The sequence below is a fragment of the Sapajus apella genome, unplaced genomic scaffold (assembly GCF_009761245.1).
Source record: "Sapajus apella isolate SASKATOON/1434 unplaced genomic scaffold, GSC_monkey_1.0 scaffold7, whole genome shotgun sequence".
NCBI classification, from domain to species: Eukaryota; Metazoa; Chordata; class Mammalia; order Primates; family Cebidae; genus Sapajus; species Sapajus apella.
In genome coordinates, this window is record NW_022436947.1 from 24,304,589 (window position 1) to 24,321,161 (window position 16,573).

Here is a 16,573-nt window from a genome sequence, read left to right on the forward strand (position 1 = left end):
GTATCCCCAAACAGGTGCCTACTTTTGATGACCACTGTCCACAACTGATCTTGGGGGACTTGAATCCGTGGCCATAAACTACTTTCTTCATCTATGGGGCTTCAACTTCATTCTGAGGGGTGACTTATGCTTGACCCCTATTATGTTCTCTCATCCAAACTTGGCTTACCCTTTAGCCCATGGTGTAGTCACTGGGCCTACTATGAATTGAGGCAACTCTCACAACTAGGGCAGGAAATGACCACAAGCTCTTTTCAGCCAAGGAACTCTTGCATGCATGGCTGCATGAGGGGAGGAGCATGAACTCTTCCTGGTAATAAAAAGCATATCCCCATGTAAACACATGATTCTCTGCAGAGGACTTTAATTGATGAAGTACAAACATATTACACCCTCATGTTTTGAATGGTAATTGAAATAGTACGACATGAAATAAAATGGCTACCTTTCTTTGGATAAAAACAGTCAACTGATTGTCTAGAAGAAGCGTTCTCTTTTCTTTTTTCATGCTTTGTTTCTGCCCTAATAGAAGTAGCAGGTTTTTTTTGAGGCAGTCTAGCTCTGTCTCCCAGGCTGCAGTGCAGTGGCGCCATCTTGGCTCACTGCAACCTCTGCCTTCTGGATTCAGGCCATTGTCTTCCCTCAGCCCCCTGAGTATAGGTGCCCACCACCAGGCACAGCTAATTTTTGTATTTTTAGTGGAGGTAGGGTTTTGCCATATTGGCCAGGCTGGTCTTGAACTCCTGATCTCCAGTGATCCACCCACCTTGGCCTCCCAAAATACTGGTATTACAGGCATGAGCCCCCCTTGCCTGGCTGAGAGGTAGAAGTTTTAATGTGATCAACTTAATGTATTGATAAAGAGTTAGATTGCTGACACGACAAATATTCTCTTATGCCTTAGCTTTCTTCTCATACATAAGAAAAATGAAGGAAAAATATTGAATGATGATACTAAAATAATCTTCCTGAACTGCCACTGCTCCCACTAGATTACTATTCTGTCACAAAGCAGGTGCTATACACTTGTTAGAGAAATAGTCATTCTATGTATAGGCAAGAAAATAAAGTATTTTGTACCAGTCTCTAGAAGCCCTTTCGCCATGTTGAGAATAACATTGACAGACCGAGGATGATGCCAAATTACGTTTTTCTTGGTCCAACAATTTTGTAAGATGTTGAATAATGGTTATTTAATTTACAGGAAAAGAAGTTTTCTCTTCCATAAAGACTGTATTTGGAAGGGTAGATAAAGAACCGTTTATCTCTAATCCCTTCATCATAGATACAGGAACAGAAAAATAGAGTTTCTCTGGGTGTAAAACTATTTGCACATAAACCTTTGTTATCATCAAGAAAACCGAATGGAATCTTTCAAATGGCAAACACAGTAATTGTTGAAAGCAAAAGGTCACACTAGATTAGTTTTATTGAAAAAAAAAAAAAAAAAAGAAGTGATAAAAGCTATTTCTCCCTTTCTAAAACTAATTAAAGAACCAGATGAAAGAACTTTGCTGTTGTAAACACACTGCTCATTGAAGCGGGCTTCCATTCAATTTCATGCTGGGCTTGCTTAATTATTGTACAAAACACAATAATGAGATTAGTAAACTTGTATAAGCATGAACATATGCATAGGCTGGGCTGTAGTTAAATTTTTGTTGAAAAAGTCAGAAAAATTTCAATAGAAGCATATTATTACTTAGATGGAGATGACCCATGGAAACTTATATTACATTCAAATAAAGACTATCCTATTGCTTTATGCTTGTTCGTATTTGCATTCAGATCATATTTAAGGAAAAAAAATCTAAATGTTTTAACAACATGTTGAAGGATAAATATTTTGCTGTTTCTAGTGACTGAAGCTATGAATAATTCAAATCTTGAGCATTTTGCCTCTGTTATTATTTGAAGTAGAAATAACTGAAGGGACATAGGAAAGCTGCACTCTAGTCTTCATTATTCTGTCACTATTTTGTCACTTGTCAATCACTTAAACTTTCTGGGCCTTAGTGTTCTTGTTTGCAACAGACTTGTTTTAGAAAAGATGATCTGTTATTCTCTATTAAATTATATTTAGAAGCTAATATATGCCTAGGGTGGCAGAAACCGAGTTCCATTTACAAATTAGCTTAGAGATGACCACACCCAGATACAAAATTCCGAGTATTACAAGGAAGTACAGAGGTACAATTGATGCATTTACTTTCACAGCTCTTATGTTTTATCTTATAATGAGCACATTTGGGTGAACTGTCCAGGGAAATGTATAACATCAGCAAGATAATGCATCTCAAGGATTTTCTTTAATGGATTTGTGTCCCACATTTGCTACGTCTTAGTACATACACAAAAAAGGGTTGTTAAATGCTTCATTAAAATGCAGCCCACGGTTATACTTATCTTTTAGTTTTATGCCAAAAAGATTTGTTTTTCAGAGCTTAGATATTTGCTAGTGTCGTATAAGATACATTGGCCAAGTACAACAATTCTATTCATATAGCAATGAAGTCAATTAAGTTTGAGCTGATGATTTAAGACAGCGTTTAAAGCATTTCTTACCTTAATTTCTAGTACATTTTCATTGCCCATTGAGATCATCACTGGCTTTTCAAAAGGCTTAAACACAGGATTATGTACATAAATGAGATCAAAGTATTTGGAAAGGATCCCATCTAACATGAAAAAGGCTTTGGTTTTCAGGGGGAGTTGCAGATTCAGCTGTTGCAGGGAAGGAGTGGTACAGCAGATTATCTCTGAATTAGAGCGATGCTGACATGCCTAGAGAAAGACACAATTACCCACTGTAAACAGAATACAACTTGGCAACATCCACAGCAACTTTATAATTCACCACTCCAATCAATGGAAAATATATAATTTTTGAAAAAAAATCTATATTTAACTTCCTAATATTAGACTATACATTTCTGGAAACATGATACATGCAAAATTATCCAAACAACCCAACCTTTAAAGAAACACAGAGCTCCACTTGCCCAGCATAAGCTATGCTGATCTATCTGAAGCTGGCCCAGATCTTGTTTCAGTTCCTTATGAAGACAGGACAGTCACCTGCAGGAACTGTTCCTCGTTGTGTGAGGCAGGCAGGCAGACTGGGAGCTGGGCTTTGTGGGGTTAGAAGCCCTCAGCTCATCTTCTAGCTTTAACCCAAGTTATGAGAACTGAGGCAGGGCCCACATTGAGTAACTCAGTTTCCTCACTTAGGAATTAAGATGAAAATGCTATTTACTGTGTGGGATACCACATGGTAAAGTACTTTGTAAAGTGCCAAGCACCATATGGTGAAAATGATAATTAACTATGTAGTTAGGTAATCTTATTACTGTGTTTTAAGCTATTAATTATTGAGTGCCAGGTTCTGTACAAGATTGGCTTCATTTAATTCTCATAATATCCTATAGGTGGGTATTATGATTATCCACAGTTTACAAATGAAGAAACTGAGCTTTGCAAATTTATGTCGTTAGACCAGGTCTCACAGCTTGGAGTGGCAGAATAGCAAATATAAATCCTAGGCCGTTAACTCCAAAATTCATGGTCTTCACTCCCATGCTATCTTTTTGTTCATGACATATTTTATATTAAAACCTTTTCCTATGCTTTCTATTTCACAAAGCCTCTGCTATTATTATTTCATGCCCTTTTATCTCTCATTTCAAATCTTCCTCTCTGGAATTCTAATTTATGGAATGTTGGAAAATGTAGCTTCCTCTTGATTGTACTTAGACTAAACCAGCAACACATAGTGGTACATTTAAGGTTAACGGCTGCGTTTTTCCCCCAAGGAAAAGACAAACAAGCAACAACATCCCTTAGATTTCCTTTTCTTTGGCAAGTATAGTTGGAGATAAAACAATTATTTATGCCCACAATAGAAAAAGGACTCAGGATATACATAAAAAGGACGAACAATTTGTTATTTGCTATGTTTTAAAAAAAAATTAAAAAAATGATCTTACATTAAAAATGTATATTGGAAGCAGATAAAACTGATAACAATATAATATGGATAAAATTAAATTATATTACTTAGTTTTATATAAAATTAATATGGTAATGCTAAAAGCTATTTATTCCTATTGTATTAAAAATGGACATGAACAATTTTACCTAACAAGAAATTTGAGAACTATACAATAAACTACAGGCTTCTGGGACATAATGTACACGTTAACAAATTAATATACATTTTGTTATGAAGATGATTATTTTTGTTTTGAAAGGATTCAAGTTTATTGGACTTAAAGTTATTGTGGCTAGACATACATAGCTAAATCAGACCTGATCAAGGGTTTTTATTTGTTAAATAATAAATGGGTTCAATTCATCATGGTCAGCTTTAAATTCTGTAAGGGGCAGGGAACATGGAACGAATACACATTTCTTTACAAAGTAGTTTTCACAAACAACAGTGAAATAAATAGTAAATAGTAAAATGGATCCACTGAATTTTTCACTCTTGTCCAATTCTAATGCATAGTTTCACTGTACTAACAAGTTTGTGGTTAAACAACAGAAGTTCATATTTCCAGATCTATAAACAAATAAGATGTTTATCTTCTACCATTGTTTGAATCTTCCATGGGATATGCAACTGTTATTTGTGACACCTAAAAAGTTTTTAATAAATATTTTATTACAAATGAATGACTAAAGCTAAGAGGCATTCTGTATGTCACCTTAATGCTAGTGAGGGAGAAGAAAGGAAATTCAGTCATTATTTTAATGATGTAAGCTCAGCATTAATTAGATAAACTAATGATTTCTCAGATTTCTACTTTAAAAAATTTCATACCAAAACCAAGGAGGGTTACTGTTATCCTTATTTGGTTAATGAAAAATTGTTATGCTTAGTTGTGGAGAACTGATGTCCTTTAAATTAATAGCAGTGGTAATCTAACTTTGTTTGTGGCCATGTGTGGGGATTGGTTTCAAAACCCTTTGCTTCATATGGTGACTCCCTAGAGTACAATCTCTCAGGAATATGATAAAAATCTAATAATACTCTTTAGAGGTGATGCAATGTAGCTGATTGAGAAGGCCAAGAAAAATCTTATTTGAGATGACCTTATTATTTGGTGATTTGGCTTGACATTTTTAGCCCCAAATTGGCTTTTATAATTAAAGAACACTGTGGTTTTAGTCTTCAAGAAATATTGGATGGGAAATCTAAAAGGAAGTGCTGTAATTCAATCTATCACCTGACCAATTAAGACCTTACTTGAGCAAGAGCACTTAGAACTTTCATTCTGAGTTGAGTGCACAAGTCCAACTACATTATGGTATTTTATATTAGAGAAAAGCATTAACAAAACATAGGAAATCTTCGGAAATAACTCCAACCTTCCTAAGGTCTAAACTAAAACTACTACTTTAATGTGACCTATATGAAATAAGGATAGGTGGAGAAACACCAAACAACATTCACACTTTAGGAAATAACATAAATATTCTAATGCTCTTTCTTGTTACTTGATAACATGCTAACAAAGGAACAAGAAGAATGGTAAGAAGAACAGGGGGCTGTAAGAAAGCATATGTCTGCTGCTTAGAAAGACAAGAATACTGCCACAAGATCAGCAGCTTTTTCCAAGGATTTTATTAGAGCAAAAGGATCCATGTTCTATATGATGCATTAGAAAGGGACTAGGGAAATGCTGTGATTTCCATTTATACTGATTGTCTGTAAAAACACTGCCTCAGGCCAGGTGCAGCAGCTCACACTTATAATCCCAGCTCTTTGGGAGGCTGAGGTGAGAAGATCATTTGAGGTCAGGTATTCCAGAGGAGCCTGGCCAACTGGTGAAACCTTATCTTTACCAAAAAATACAAAAATTAGTCAGGCATGATGGCTCGTCCCTGTAGTCCCAGCTACTTGGGAGGCTGAGGTGGAGAATGGCTTGAACCTGGGAAGGGGAAATTGTAGTGAGCTCAGATCATGCCATTGCACTCCAGCCTGGGTGACAGGGTGAGATACTGTCTCAAATAAACCCTCCAAACCAACCAAACATCCAACAAACAAACATAAAAAGATTAAAAAAAAACTGTCTCAAATTAGTAATCTTCATTTTTGTCTGAACATAACATATGCATGTGTGTATGTATATGTATTTTTTCCACATGGTCAGCCCAAGGTTCTAGATAATTTCAGTTGTTGAATAAAAAATACTATTTGGCTACATTGCAAGGAAGATAACTAGCAAACATTAAAGGCAAAACTGAGATGTCCCAGTTGTCATGAAAGCCACGTTGTAGAGGCAGAGATGCAGAGCTTTGAGTAGAACCATTGCTCAATGGTTCTTGAACTTACCACTGTAAAGTTCCTTCTTGCTTCATGCAGATTTATGACCATCCTCGGGACACTAACTGAATTCAGGTTTTTCCCAATACCTGTTATTGTGCTCCCACCACTGGCAAATCGAAATAGAAAAATTGACAATATTGAGAGGTTCTTTCCACCAAGTACTATAAGACAGGGTTCAATTTAATCACATGCAGTGATTACAGGTTGGAGGCACAGCCAACATCAGATGGAAGTTCAAGGGTAACTGTTCTTTGGAAAAAACTTATTTAACTTGAAAAAATTTTTTTAAATTCATATTTCATAAGCTTAAGAAATGCATTTGTATTTTATTCACGGAATTACATAAAATAAGTATTTCACCTTTCTGAAAAAAATACAAAGAAAACCTGAACTTAACTATTGTTGCCAGACTGATAGAATTTACGGAAACAGGGCAGATTGAACTGAGTCCAATGAGATTCCAATTCAAAGAGAGTCTGGTATAAGGAAAAGCTGTGTGTAAAGCAGGCAGGACAAAAAAAATACTCTAAAGAATGGAAGAAAAAATGCTATTTCACTTCTGGGCACTAAGGTTAGTATAGAATTGATATGTACATAATGTAAGTGCATGTATACTACAATGCCACATTAAACTATTTTGCTATAATCTGTTTAAATGTAGTAGAATAGATAAAATACTTCTTGGCATGAACCAGCATTGATAAGTCAAATTGTACTCAGAACCCGAATGTAGTTTTCTCTCCTGTATTGGAAAGGCAGCCTTCAAAAGCAACACAACAGCATCAAAGCCAGAGATAAAACTGTAATTCCAGCCAGGTGCTGTGGTTTATGCCTGTAATCCTAGTACTTTGGGAGGCTGAGGCGGGTAGATCATGAGGTCAAGAGATTGAGACCATCCTGGCCAACATGGTGAAACCCTACCTCTACCAAAAATACAAAAATTAGTTGTGTGTGGTGGTGCGCGCCTGTAGTCCCAGCCACTCCGGAGGCTGAGGCAGGAGAATCATTTGAACCCGGGAGGCAGAGGTTGCATTGAGCCAAGATCACACCACTATACTCTAGCCAGAGCAAGATTCCATCTCAAAAACAAAACAAAACAAAACAAAACAAAACAAAACAAAACAAAACAAAAAACAAAACAAAACAAAACAAAAACTGCAATTCCTCTTGACTATTCTACAGCAAAATTATCCTTGTATTTATTATTTTCTTTTTTTTTCTTTTTTTTTTTTTTTTGAGACGGAGTTTCGCTCTTGTTACCCAGGCTGGAGTGCAATGGCGCGATCTCGGCTCACTGCAACCTCCGCCTCCTGGGTTCAGGCAATTCTCCTGCCTCAGCCTCCTGAGTAGCTGGGATTACAGGCACGCGCCACCATGCCCAGCTAATTTTTAGTATTTTTAGGAGAGACGGGGTTTCACCATGTTGACCAGGATGGTCTCGATTTCTTGACCTCGTGATCCACCCGCCTCGGCCTCCCAAAGTGCTGGGATTACAGGCTTGAGCCACCGCGCCCGGCCCTATTATTTTCTTTTAACCATCAGAAGCTTCTACTTACCTAATAAAAGATTTGGTTGGATGAATTTCATAGACAATAGGGTCTTCCTGGTAACTGAAGATGCTTGTCTCTCGGTTGGCTAAGTCAATTTTCAATTTAACAGGAAACTCAGTTGAAATGGTTTGGGCTGGGGTATAACATTCAAGGATACTGTTTGACACACTGAACCAAAAAAAATTAAGAAAATGAACCTTAGGTATTAGAGATACACATATTTCAGAAATATATCCATGAATCAAAAGGGTATAACTCAATGGCTCCTAAGTGGGAATTTCCCGAGTGGTCTAGATAAAAGCCTTTTCTAGTGTCAGCTGTTTAATCTGACTGGATCCCAAACTTAGCTTTGTTGTAGACAAGGTGTCCTTGACTGGAAAACATTTGGGATTTTAAGAAACCTTTAAAGCACTTTTGGTACTTGATTAAACTGAACTCTTCCAACTCTGAGAAGCAGAAACATAACTGCCTTCCAAACCCAATCTTCCCCACTTCTTCCCTCTCCAGAGTGACTCAGCCTAATTACAAATCTTGATGAAAATGTTTATTTTAAATTACTGTCAATTACCAGTCTCTCACAGCCCATAGTAAAGCTTAGACCCTAAGCTGTAACAATAAAGACGGTGGATGGGAAAACAAAACTGAAAAGTAGGATTTCTGGAAAACAGGAGAAGGGAAGAAAAATCGGCAAAAGGAGTAGATGAATTTGGGAAGGAGGAAGTTTTGTCAGCAGGAGAGTAAACAAACATCTTGACTTTTTCTACACAAACACACACCCACACACACAAATCTGCTTAATTTGTTAGGTACAGATATTAATTCAATTTGGTGGATGCAACAAAAAATAAATTTACAGCACCTTTTTAAAGTACATGTTTTTCCACCAATTGAAATGTGTCTAGAATTCCCACTGTTTAGGTAATTTCCGGTTAAAGTAAGTAAAGTGCCACCAGACATAGGACCATATCTCGGGGAAATACTTGTTATTATAGGATCCTGGATGGGAGATAAAAACAAAACAAAGTAATTTATTCATCTTATAATTTTAAATAGATTAAGTAAAAATCAAGTATGATGGGATAGGATCTTCCTTACCACAAAGGAAAATGTACTGTATTGCGTTGTCCCGTGGGCGTTTGAAATAATTATGGACATATTGAAATGCTCATTCATGGCAGGACCAACTGTGCATTTCAATCTGGAAAAAAAGAAAAAAAAACAAAAACCCAAAGTTTAATACCTGACAAATCCAAGGCATTTTCTGGTTAGGCTGTTTTATAGAAAGTGACATTAACTCTAAATGGTAAGCTGACTGCTTTGAATAGCAAGCAGAGTTTCAAGATAAGCATTAAGGCCAAAAGTTGTAAAATTCTATTTCTATACTATGATAAACTTTATTTTTAAATTTTTTAAATAAGAGACAGAATCTTTCTCTGTCACCCAGGCTGGAGGGCATTGGCATGGTCATAGCTCACTGCAGTCTTGAACTCCTGGGCTCATGGGATCCTCCGGCCTCAGGAGTGGAAACTAGAGGAGCATGCCATGGCTTCTGGTTAATTTAAAAAAATATTTTTTTGTAGAGATGGAGTCTCACCATGTTGCTCAGGCTGGTCTTGAATTCCTGGGCTCAGGTGATCCTCCTGCCTTGGCCTGCTAAAGTGCTGTGATTACAGGCATGAGCCATTGCACCCTGCTTATACTATACTTTACATTTACTGTATTTATACAGACAAACAGGAAATATTAAACCTTACCAATGCAGATCTCACCAATTGAATAGTGCATAACAATCTAAGTTGAGATAATACTAATATTTGGGGATAATGTTTGGTTTACTTAAGATAGATGGTATTTCAGTAGCATATGAAACAATGGGCTAACTACAAATAGGTCAATTTCTTCATTAAAGTATGTCAACAGGTACATTTCTGTGGTTATACTTGTCACATGTTTATTTAAATTACTTAAAGAATAATGAAATTGTGATGGGCATTCCACATAATTATTTCTTAATGAATAATTATATAGTTCTGAAAAAATTTAAATCCAATTTGATTTATTAAATAACTTTTTAAAGAAGAGAATGAATTATGCTTTAGTTTTACAGGTCCTGATCTATAATGCAATGATTAAGAGTTTTATAGAAGTTGCAGCATATCACACTGCCACGTGTGTACCTATGCAACAATTTTGCATGTTCTTCACATGTACCCCAAAACCTAAAATGCAATAAAATAAATAAATGGGGAAAAAAAAAGAGTTTTAGAGAATTTACAAGAAAGATTTCTAGAAAAAAATTTGTTTCATCATTCAGCTAACAAATGTTACCTCCATTAGTGTTTTGGTCTCAGTAAAATGGATAGATTTGGACCTTTGTGTAACCCTGAAATGAATTATATTAGATATAAAACAATCACCTGATAGAATAGGTTAAATCATAGATTCAATCATAAAACTTGAAATGTTTGGTTGTTGTTACTGTGTGATAATGAATAATTTCTGGATTCTCTGATGATTATGGAATTAAAAGGTTGTAGAAGGGTACATGTAGAATACAGTAGAACAAGCACAGGTCTTGGATCCGAAGCTGATCAGAGCTGAGTCTGAAGGTTTGTTCAGCTCTTACTCTCTGGATTACCTCTGCTAAGCCACACTTCACCTCTCTGAACTTCAGGTAACTCCTTTGTGTTATAGGAATAATATTGCTGTCTCCTAGGATCGTGGGGGTGGTTAAGTGAGATACAGCTCATATATGGCAGGGCCAGTAAATATAAACTGAATATAAATTTTAACTTATCTAAAAAAGTCCTAAACATGTGATTCAGCTGCCTCATTACATTTTCTGGGGCTTAGAAAGTGAATTTAAAAGAGAAGATCCATGCTGAGCTCTTTACTGATTTCCGTAGAAAAAGCCTTTGGAGACTGTACATTTGAAGACTCTAAGGATAGAGTGATCCTAACTAGTGCTATTCTTGCAAATCTACTCAGACAGCATCTGAAGACTTGTCACATAAATGGTTGAGAAACTCCCAATGCTGGCTGCTTCTCTTCACCTAGGCCATGTCACCTTCCTCTCTCTTCAAACCCAATGAATAAATAGGATTCCAAGAAAAAAAAACAGAACAGACCCACAAGGCATGTGACAGGCCAAGACCCTTTTTAATTCAAGAGATGAGTGTTTTGAGCAATTTTAAAACAAATATTCATTCAAAACCAAAAACCTATCTTCCAAGCACACCCCAGCAAAGCATTTTAAGATCCTTACGTATTCATCGTGCTCTCACTTAAGGTCAAGGTGCAGCTCTCATTTCCAAGGAGAACTCTAGTTTTCTTTAAATCGAATTTATTATTCCTCCGAAATCCAAAGTCCCAGCCACATATGGTCAGCCTTGTCCCTCCTTCAAGGGGTGCACTAGTTGGGAAAACCTACAAGGACAACATAGAACTTAAAAAAAATCCATTATAATTTTTCATACGTGTGGAAAATGAACAAACAAAATGTGTATCCTTAAATAGTCTGAAATTCTTCCATTTTCCCACAGTTTAGTAAAAATTAAATGTTAACTAAATGAAAAAGGGTCACAAATTTGAGAGCATCTGGAACAAACAATTAAAACTACCTGACATGCTAATGAAACAAGTTGTTTTCAGGAGGTCGAGAGATGGGACAAAGAGCAGATGCAGCCTGGTAGGAATAAAGGGCCTTTTGAGTCCCTCTGTATTTTCTTTCTTTCATTCTCTCTCTCTTTCCTTCTTTCTTTCCTTCCTTCTCTTTCTTTCTTTCCCTTTTTCTATCTCCTTCCTTCCTTCCTTCCTTCCTTCCTTCGCTCTCTCCCTCCCTCCCTCCCTCTCTCTTTCTCTTTCTCTCTCCTTTCCTTTCTTTCTTTTTTCCCTCCCTCCCTTCCTTCCCTCCCTCTCTCTCTCTCTCTCTCTATCTCTCTTTCTTTCTTTCTTTCTTCTTTCTTTTTCTTCTTTCTTTCTTTCTTCTCTCTCTCTCTCTCTTTCTTTCGAGATAGAGTCTGGCTTTGTTGCTCAGGTTGGAGTGCAGTAGCGTGATCATGGCTCACTGCAGCCTCAACCTCCTGAGCTCAAGCAATCCTCCCACATTAACCTCCTGAGTAGCTGGGACCACAGGTGTGGGCCACCATGCTTGGCTAATTTTTTTTTTTTTTGTAGAGACAGGGTCTCACTATGTTGCCCAGGCTGGTCTCAAACTCCTGGGCTCAAGTGATCTTCCTGCCTTGGCCTCCCAAAGTGCTAGGATTACAAGCATGAGCCAGTTGGCATCTGGCACTTTCTGGGCCATTCTGAAGTGAATTCATCTTCTAGGGATCTTTCAGGCTGGACTAGAAACATGTTGGGCCCAGACTTTTACTTGCTCATAACTCTGTAACTCTTCATCAGCCTTCAGACTGAGCTCAGATCAAACTTCTTCATGTGCCCTATAAGCCAATGTCCAGCCATTATGCCTTGCTTTGTGCACTACATTCTGGTTGCTATGGTATTCCCCACCCAGAAACAAAAGTTGCACAGTAAAAATACCTTTTTTGGTATCCAATGTTTGCCAGTTGCATTCAACAGCTAGCATAATATAAAACACAGAGATGGTTTTGAATACATATCTGTCATTTGTTCATTCATTCTTTATTTATTTATTGTATTTTTTAGAGATGGGAGTCTCACTCTTACCCAGTCTGGAGTGCAGTGGCACAATCCTAGCTCACTGCACCCTAAAACTCCTGGGCTCAAGCAATTCTCCCGCTTCAGCCTCTCGAGTGGATATGGCTACAGGTGCGTGCCACCTTTCTCAGCTAATTTTCAAATTTTCTGTAGAGACGGGTCTTGTTATGTTGCCCAGGTTTCATTCATTATTTATTAATAAAGCACCTCCTGTGTGCTAGGAACTAACAAATGAATAAGTGAATCTGCTTCTTTATACCTATTAATTCACATTTATTAATGACTGAAAACTTTTCCTTTTTCTTTAAATATGGTCACTATTTGATGTATAGCAGGCTGGTTAGTTGACACACTCAGCCTTTTAAAGTTTATGTAATATTTAATACATATGATATGTTGTTTCTGTTAGAAATAGATAAAAACAGAACCAGAGAGGGTCCAAAATCAGTATTGTAACAATTTTTCCTAGTTATCTTCATTGGCATTATTTTACATCTCATTTATAGGATTAAATTTTACCCCCAATGGGTGATGTTAAGTAAATAACAAGTTCATTTTATTATTGCAGACTCACTTTTGGTGTGTTATCAATGGATTTATTGATAAAACTTGATCAGTCATGATTTAAGACAGCATGAGGTGCCTATGAAGTGTGTAAGATAACTGCTCTCAGGCTAAAACTATTAAAACAAAACACATTTCCAAGTTAAAAATAAGCTTATTCTCAGCAGCTGTGTGACAATTGAGAAAGGAAATGCTCTTTTGGGGGCAGGGACATATTGTAAATTGTGCTATAAAGTACAATGGTGGGAAAACCAAGATAGAGGCAACTCAAGAATCAGTAAAGGTATTTGCTAAAGCTCAGTTTGTGAACGTCTAAAAGTCATTCTTTCACAATTAAGAAGAGCTTTTAGCTAAATTCAGATTTGCAAACATTTCCATCCTTCCTAAGTAAATAATTGCAAACCAAAGTCTTAACTCACCCTCGTTATCAAACCCCTTTAAAGTTTTAGCTTAAAGCTTTTATGATAGCCATTTTACCCATAAAAATCCATTACACAGCTGGCCTTTCCTGAAAATTTACCTCATCCATGTCTAGTCAAATGAGAACTGCTAGAAAAAAATCTGTTTATTATTATTATGGTAGAAATCCAGTAGGAGAGAACGAGACATCCAGCCCTCCCAGGACTCTCTTCAGCCCAAGGCAGTCACACAGCTGCTGCGGGCTCTTCTAATGAGGCTTCCCCATTGAAAACAGCTGCCCAAGGCTGATGTTGGCCTGATCCCACTGCCTACATCCTGCTTTCTATGTAAAAACTGAAATCTGTCACTCTACACACATCATCACCATCACTTTCTACAAAGGGACTGGATGATGATTTGAGAAAAGACTCCGAGAGCTGTGCAACTGGGGCAGTGGCAATAGGAAGAGATATTATAAGCCCTCTGCTAGCCTCTCCAGATCTGAAAGCCTGGCTCTGCTTAGCTTTTCTCTCTGGGCTGGGCATTTTCCCCTCAGCTTATGGGGTAACCTTTACCCTTCCAGGGAAAAAGGAAGGAAGCAGTTGTGAACTACACACCCTTGGATAGACCCAACAATGGCTGGCAAACTCCAAGTTATCCTGAAGGGCAGAGAAACTCTATGGGCAGGAAATGAGCGTCCGGCATAAAGCCACGGAGGCTGCATCTCCTACCTGCCTGGATAGGGGAGATACAGCCACAAACGTAGCCCTTGTCTTTTCACAGGTGAATCACATCACTGATGGGCCCATTCCAACAGTATTTTAAATGATTATGTTTTCAAAGCCCATTAGGATAAAACTTGAAAAAACTAAAAAACAAAACCAAAACAGAACAAAAAAAAATTCCAAACGAGATCTCCTTTCCTCTTTAGGAAAAAAAGTCACAAATGTTTTTACTGGTGGCAGTATACCGCTTGCCTAGCCTCCTACCCTCATATAATACTGCTTTTCTGAGTATTCTGATCATTTAATAAACAGTTTTATTGCCTCACTGGGGTTGAAATTTCAAGCCTACAAGATATGATAATTTTTATCCTAATATATTCACAATATATTGGAAAGTGCTCTTTCTTTTCTGAAGCATTTCTCATTGCTCTTTAAGTATGAGATCAGATACCATGTTTGATGGAAAATAATGGGCTTTCAATCCTGAAATCTCTCATATCTAGAACTGCAAAGAATTTCAGCCACTGAACATCATGTACTTTGAAAAGCAGGTTAACTTGCATATATTAGAAATTGAAACTCTTTACATTAGCTGGACTTTGTGCCTGCAGAGTTTAGGACAGATAAGAAATAGATGAATAATCTGTTTTTTTTAAGTTATACTTTAAGTCCTGGGATACATGTGCAGAAGGTACAGGTTTGTTACATAGGCATACATGTGCCATGGTGATTTGCTGCACCCATCAACCTGCCATCTACATTAGGTATTTCTTTTATTTATTTATTTTAAAGAAAAAAAAGAAAAAGAAAGAAAGAAAAAAAAGAATGAAGAAGAGGAAGAAAGCGGAAGAGGAAGAGAGAGAACAGGAGTGTTGCTTTATTGCCCAGGCTAGAATGCAGTCTAAAAATGGGTATTGAAAACCTCTTTTATGCCAATAATTGTGCTTAATAATGGAGACAGGAAGAAATGAGGGAAGAAAATAACAAACAAGCAGCCAACCAGTATTTTATTTAAACCTGTGAAATGCTATGCAATTACTGAGGAATGATTTACTTCGAATTATGTAGTCACTTTTATAGAGTAGGTGAGATGTGGTACTGATAAGAGTGTATATTTTTTATTTTGTGTATTTGAAGTGGAGAGTTCTATAAATGTTTATTAAGTTTACTTGTTCCGGATCTGAGTTCAAGTCCTGGATATCCTTGTTAGTTTTCTGTCTCATTGATCTGTCTAATATTGATGTTAAAATCCCCCAGTATTATTGTGTGGGAGTCTAAGTCTCTTTATAAGCCTTATGTATCTGGGTGCTCCTGTATTGGGTGCATATATATTTAAGATTGTTAGCTCTTCTTGTTGCATTGATCCTTTTGCCATTATGCAATGTCCTTCTTTGCCTCTTTTGATCTTTGTTGCTTTAAAGTCTATTTTATCAGAGGCGAGAATTGCAACTCCTGCTTTTTATTTATTTATTTTTGCTCTCCATTTGGTTGGTAAATCTTTCTCCATCCCTTTGAGTCTTTGTGTATCCTTGCATCTGAGATGGGTCTGGATGCAACATACCGATGGGTTTTGTCTGTGTCTTTTGATTGGGGGATTTAGTCGATTTAAATTTAGAATTAATAATAATATATGTGAGTTTAATACATTTGATGCTAGCTGGCTGTTTTGCCCATTAGTTGATGTAAATTCTTCATTATGTTGATGCTCTTTACTTTTTTGGTATATTTTTAGAAAGGCTGATACTGGTTGTTCCTTTCTATGTGTAGTGCTTCTTTCAGAAGCTCTTGTAAAGCAGGCCTGGTGGTGATGAAATCTCTGAGTACTTGTTTGTTCACAAAAGATTTTATTTTTCCTTCGCTTGTGAAGCTTAGTTTGGCTGGATGTGAAATTCCGGGTTGAAAATTCTTTTCTTTAAGGATGTTGAATATTGGTCCCCACTCTCTTCTGGCTTGTAGGGTTTCTGCTGAGAGATCTACTGTGAGTCTGATAGGCTTCCCTTTGTGGGTAACCTGACCATTCTTTCTGGCTGCCCTTAGTATTTTCTCTTTCATTTCAACCCTGAAATGAATCTGGCGATTATGTGCCTTGGGGTTGCTCTTCTTGAGGAATATCTTTGTGGTGTTCTCTGTATTACCTGGAGTTGAATATTGTCCTGCCTTGCTAGGTTAGGAAAGATTTCCTGAATAATATCCTGAAGCGTATTTTCCAGCTTGTATTCATTCTCTTCGTCACATTCAGGTACACCTATCAAATGTAGATTAGGTCTTTTCACATAGTCCCATATTTCTTGGAGACTTTGCTCATTCCTTTTTATCCGTTTTTC

At 37.0% G+C, this 16,573-nt stretch overlaps 1 protein-coding gene across 1 annotated transcript in view; it reads right to left on the reverse strand.

Moving 5' to 3' along the window:
* MET (MET proto-oncogene, receptor tyrosine kinase) overlaps positions 1–16,573 on the reverse strand; it is a 135,280-nt gene that overhangs the window by 43,986 nt on the left and 74,721 nt on the right. Inside the window, exons 7-12 of the mRNA XM_032276217.1 lie at positions 11,147–11,307; positions 8,977–9,079; positions 8,741–8,877; positions 7,888–8,049; positions 6,338–6,437; positions 2,566–2,784 (exon numbers count right to left, since the gene is read on the reverse strand). Of these exons, the coding sequence (XP_032132108.1) occupies positions 2,566–2,784; positions 6,338–6,437; positions 7,888–8,049; positions 8,741–8,877; positions 8,977–9,079; positions 11,147–11,307 (882 nt within the window). The remainder of the gene's footprint in view (positions 1–2,565; positions 2,785–6,337; positions 6,438–7,887; positions 8,050–8,740; positions 8,878–8,976; positions 9,080–11,146; positions 11,308–16,573) is intronic.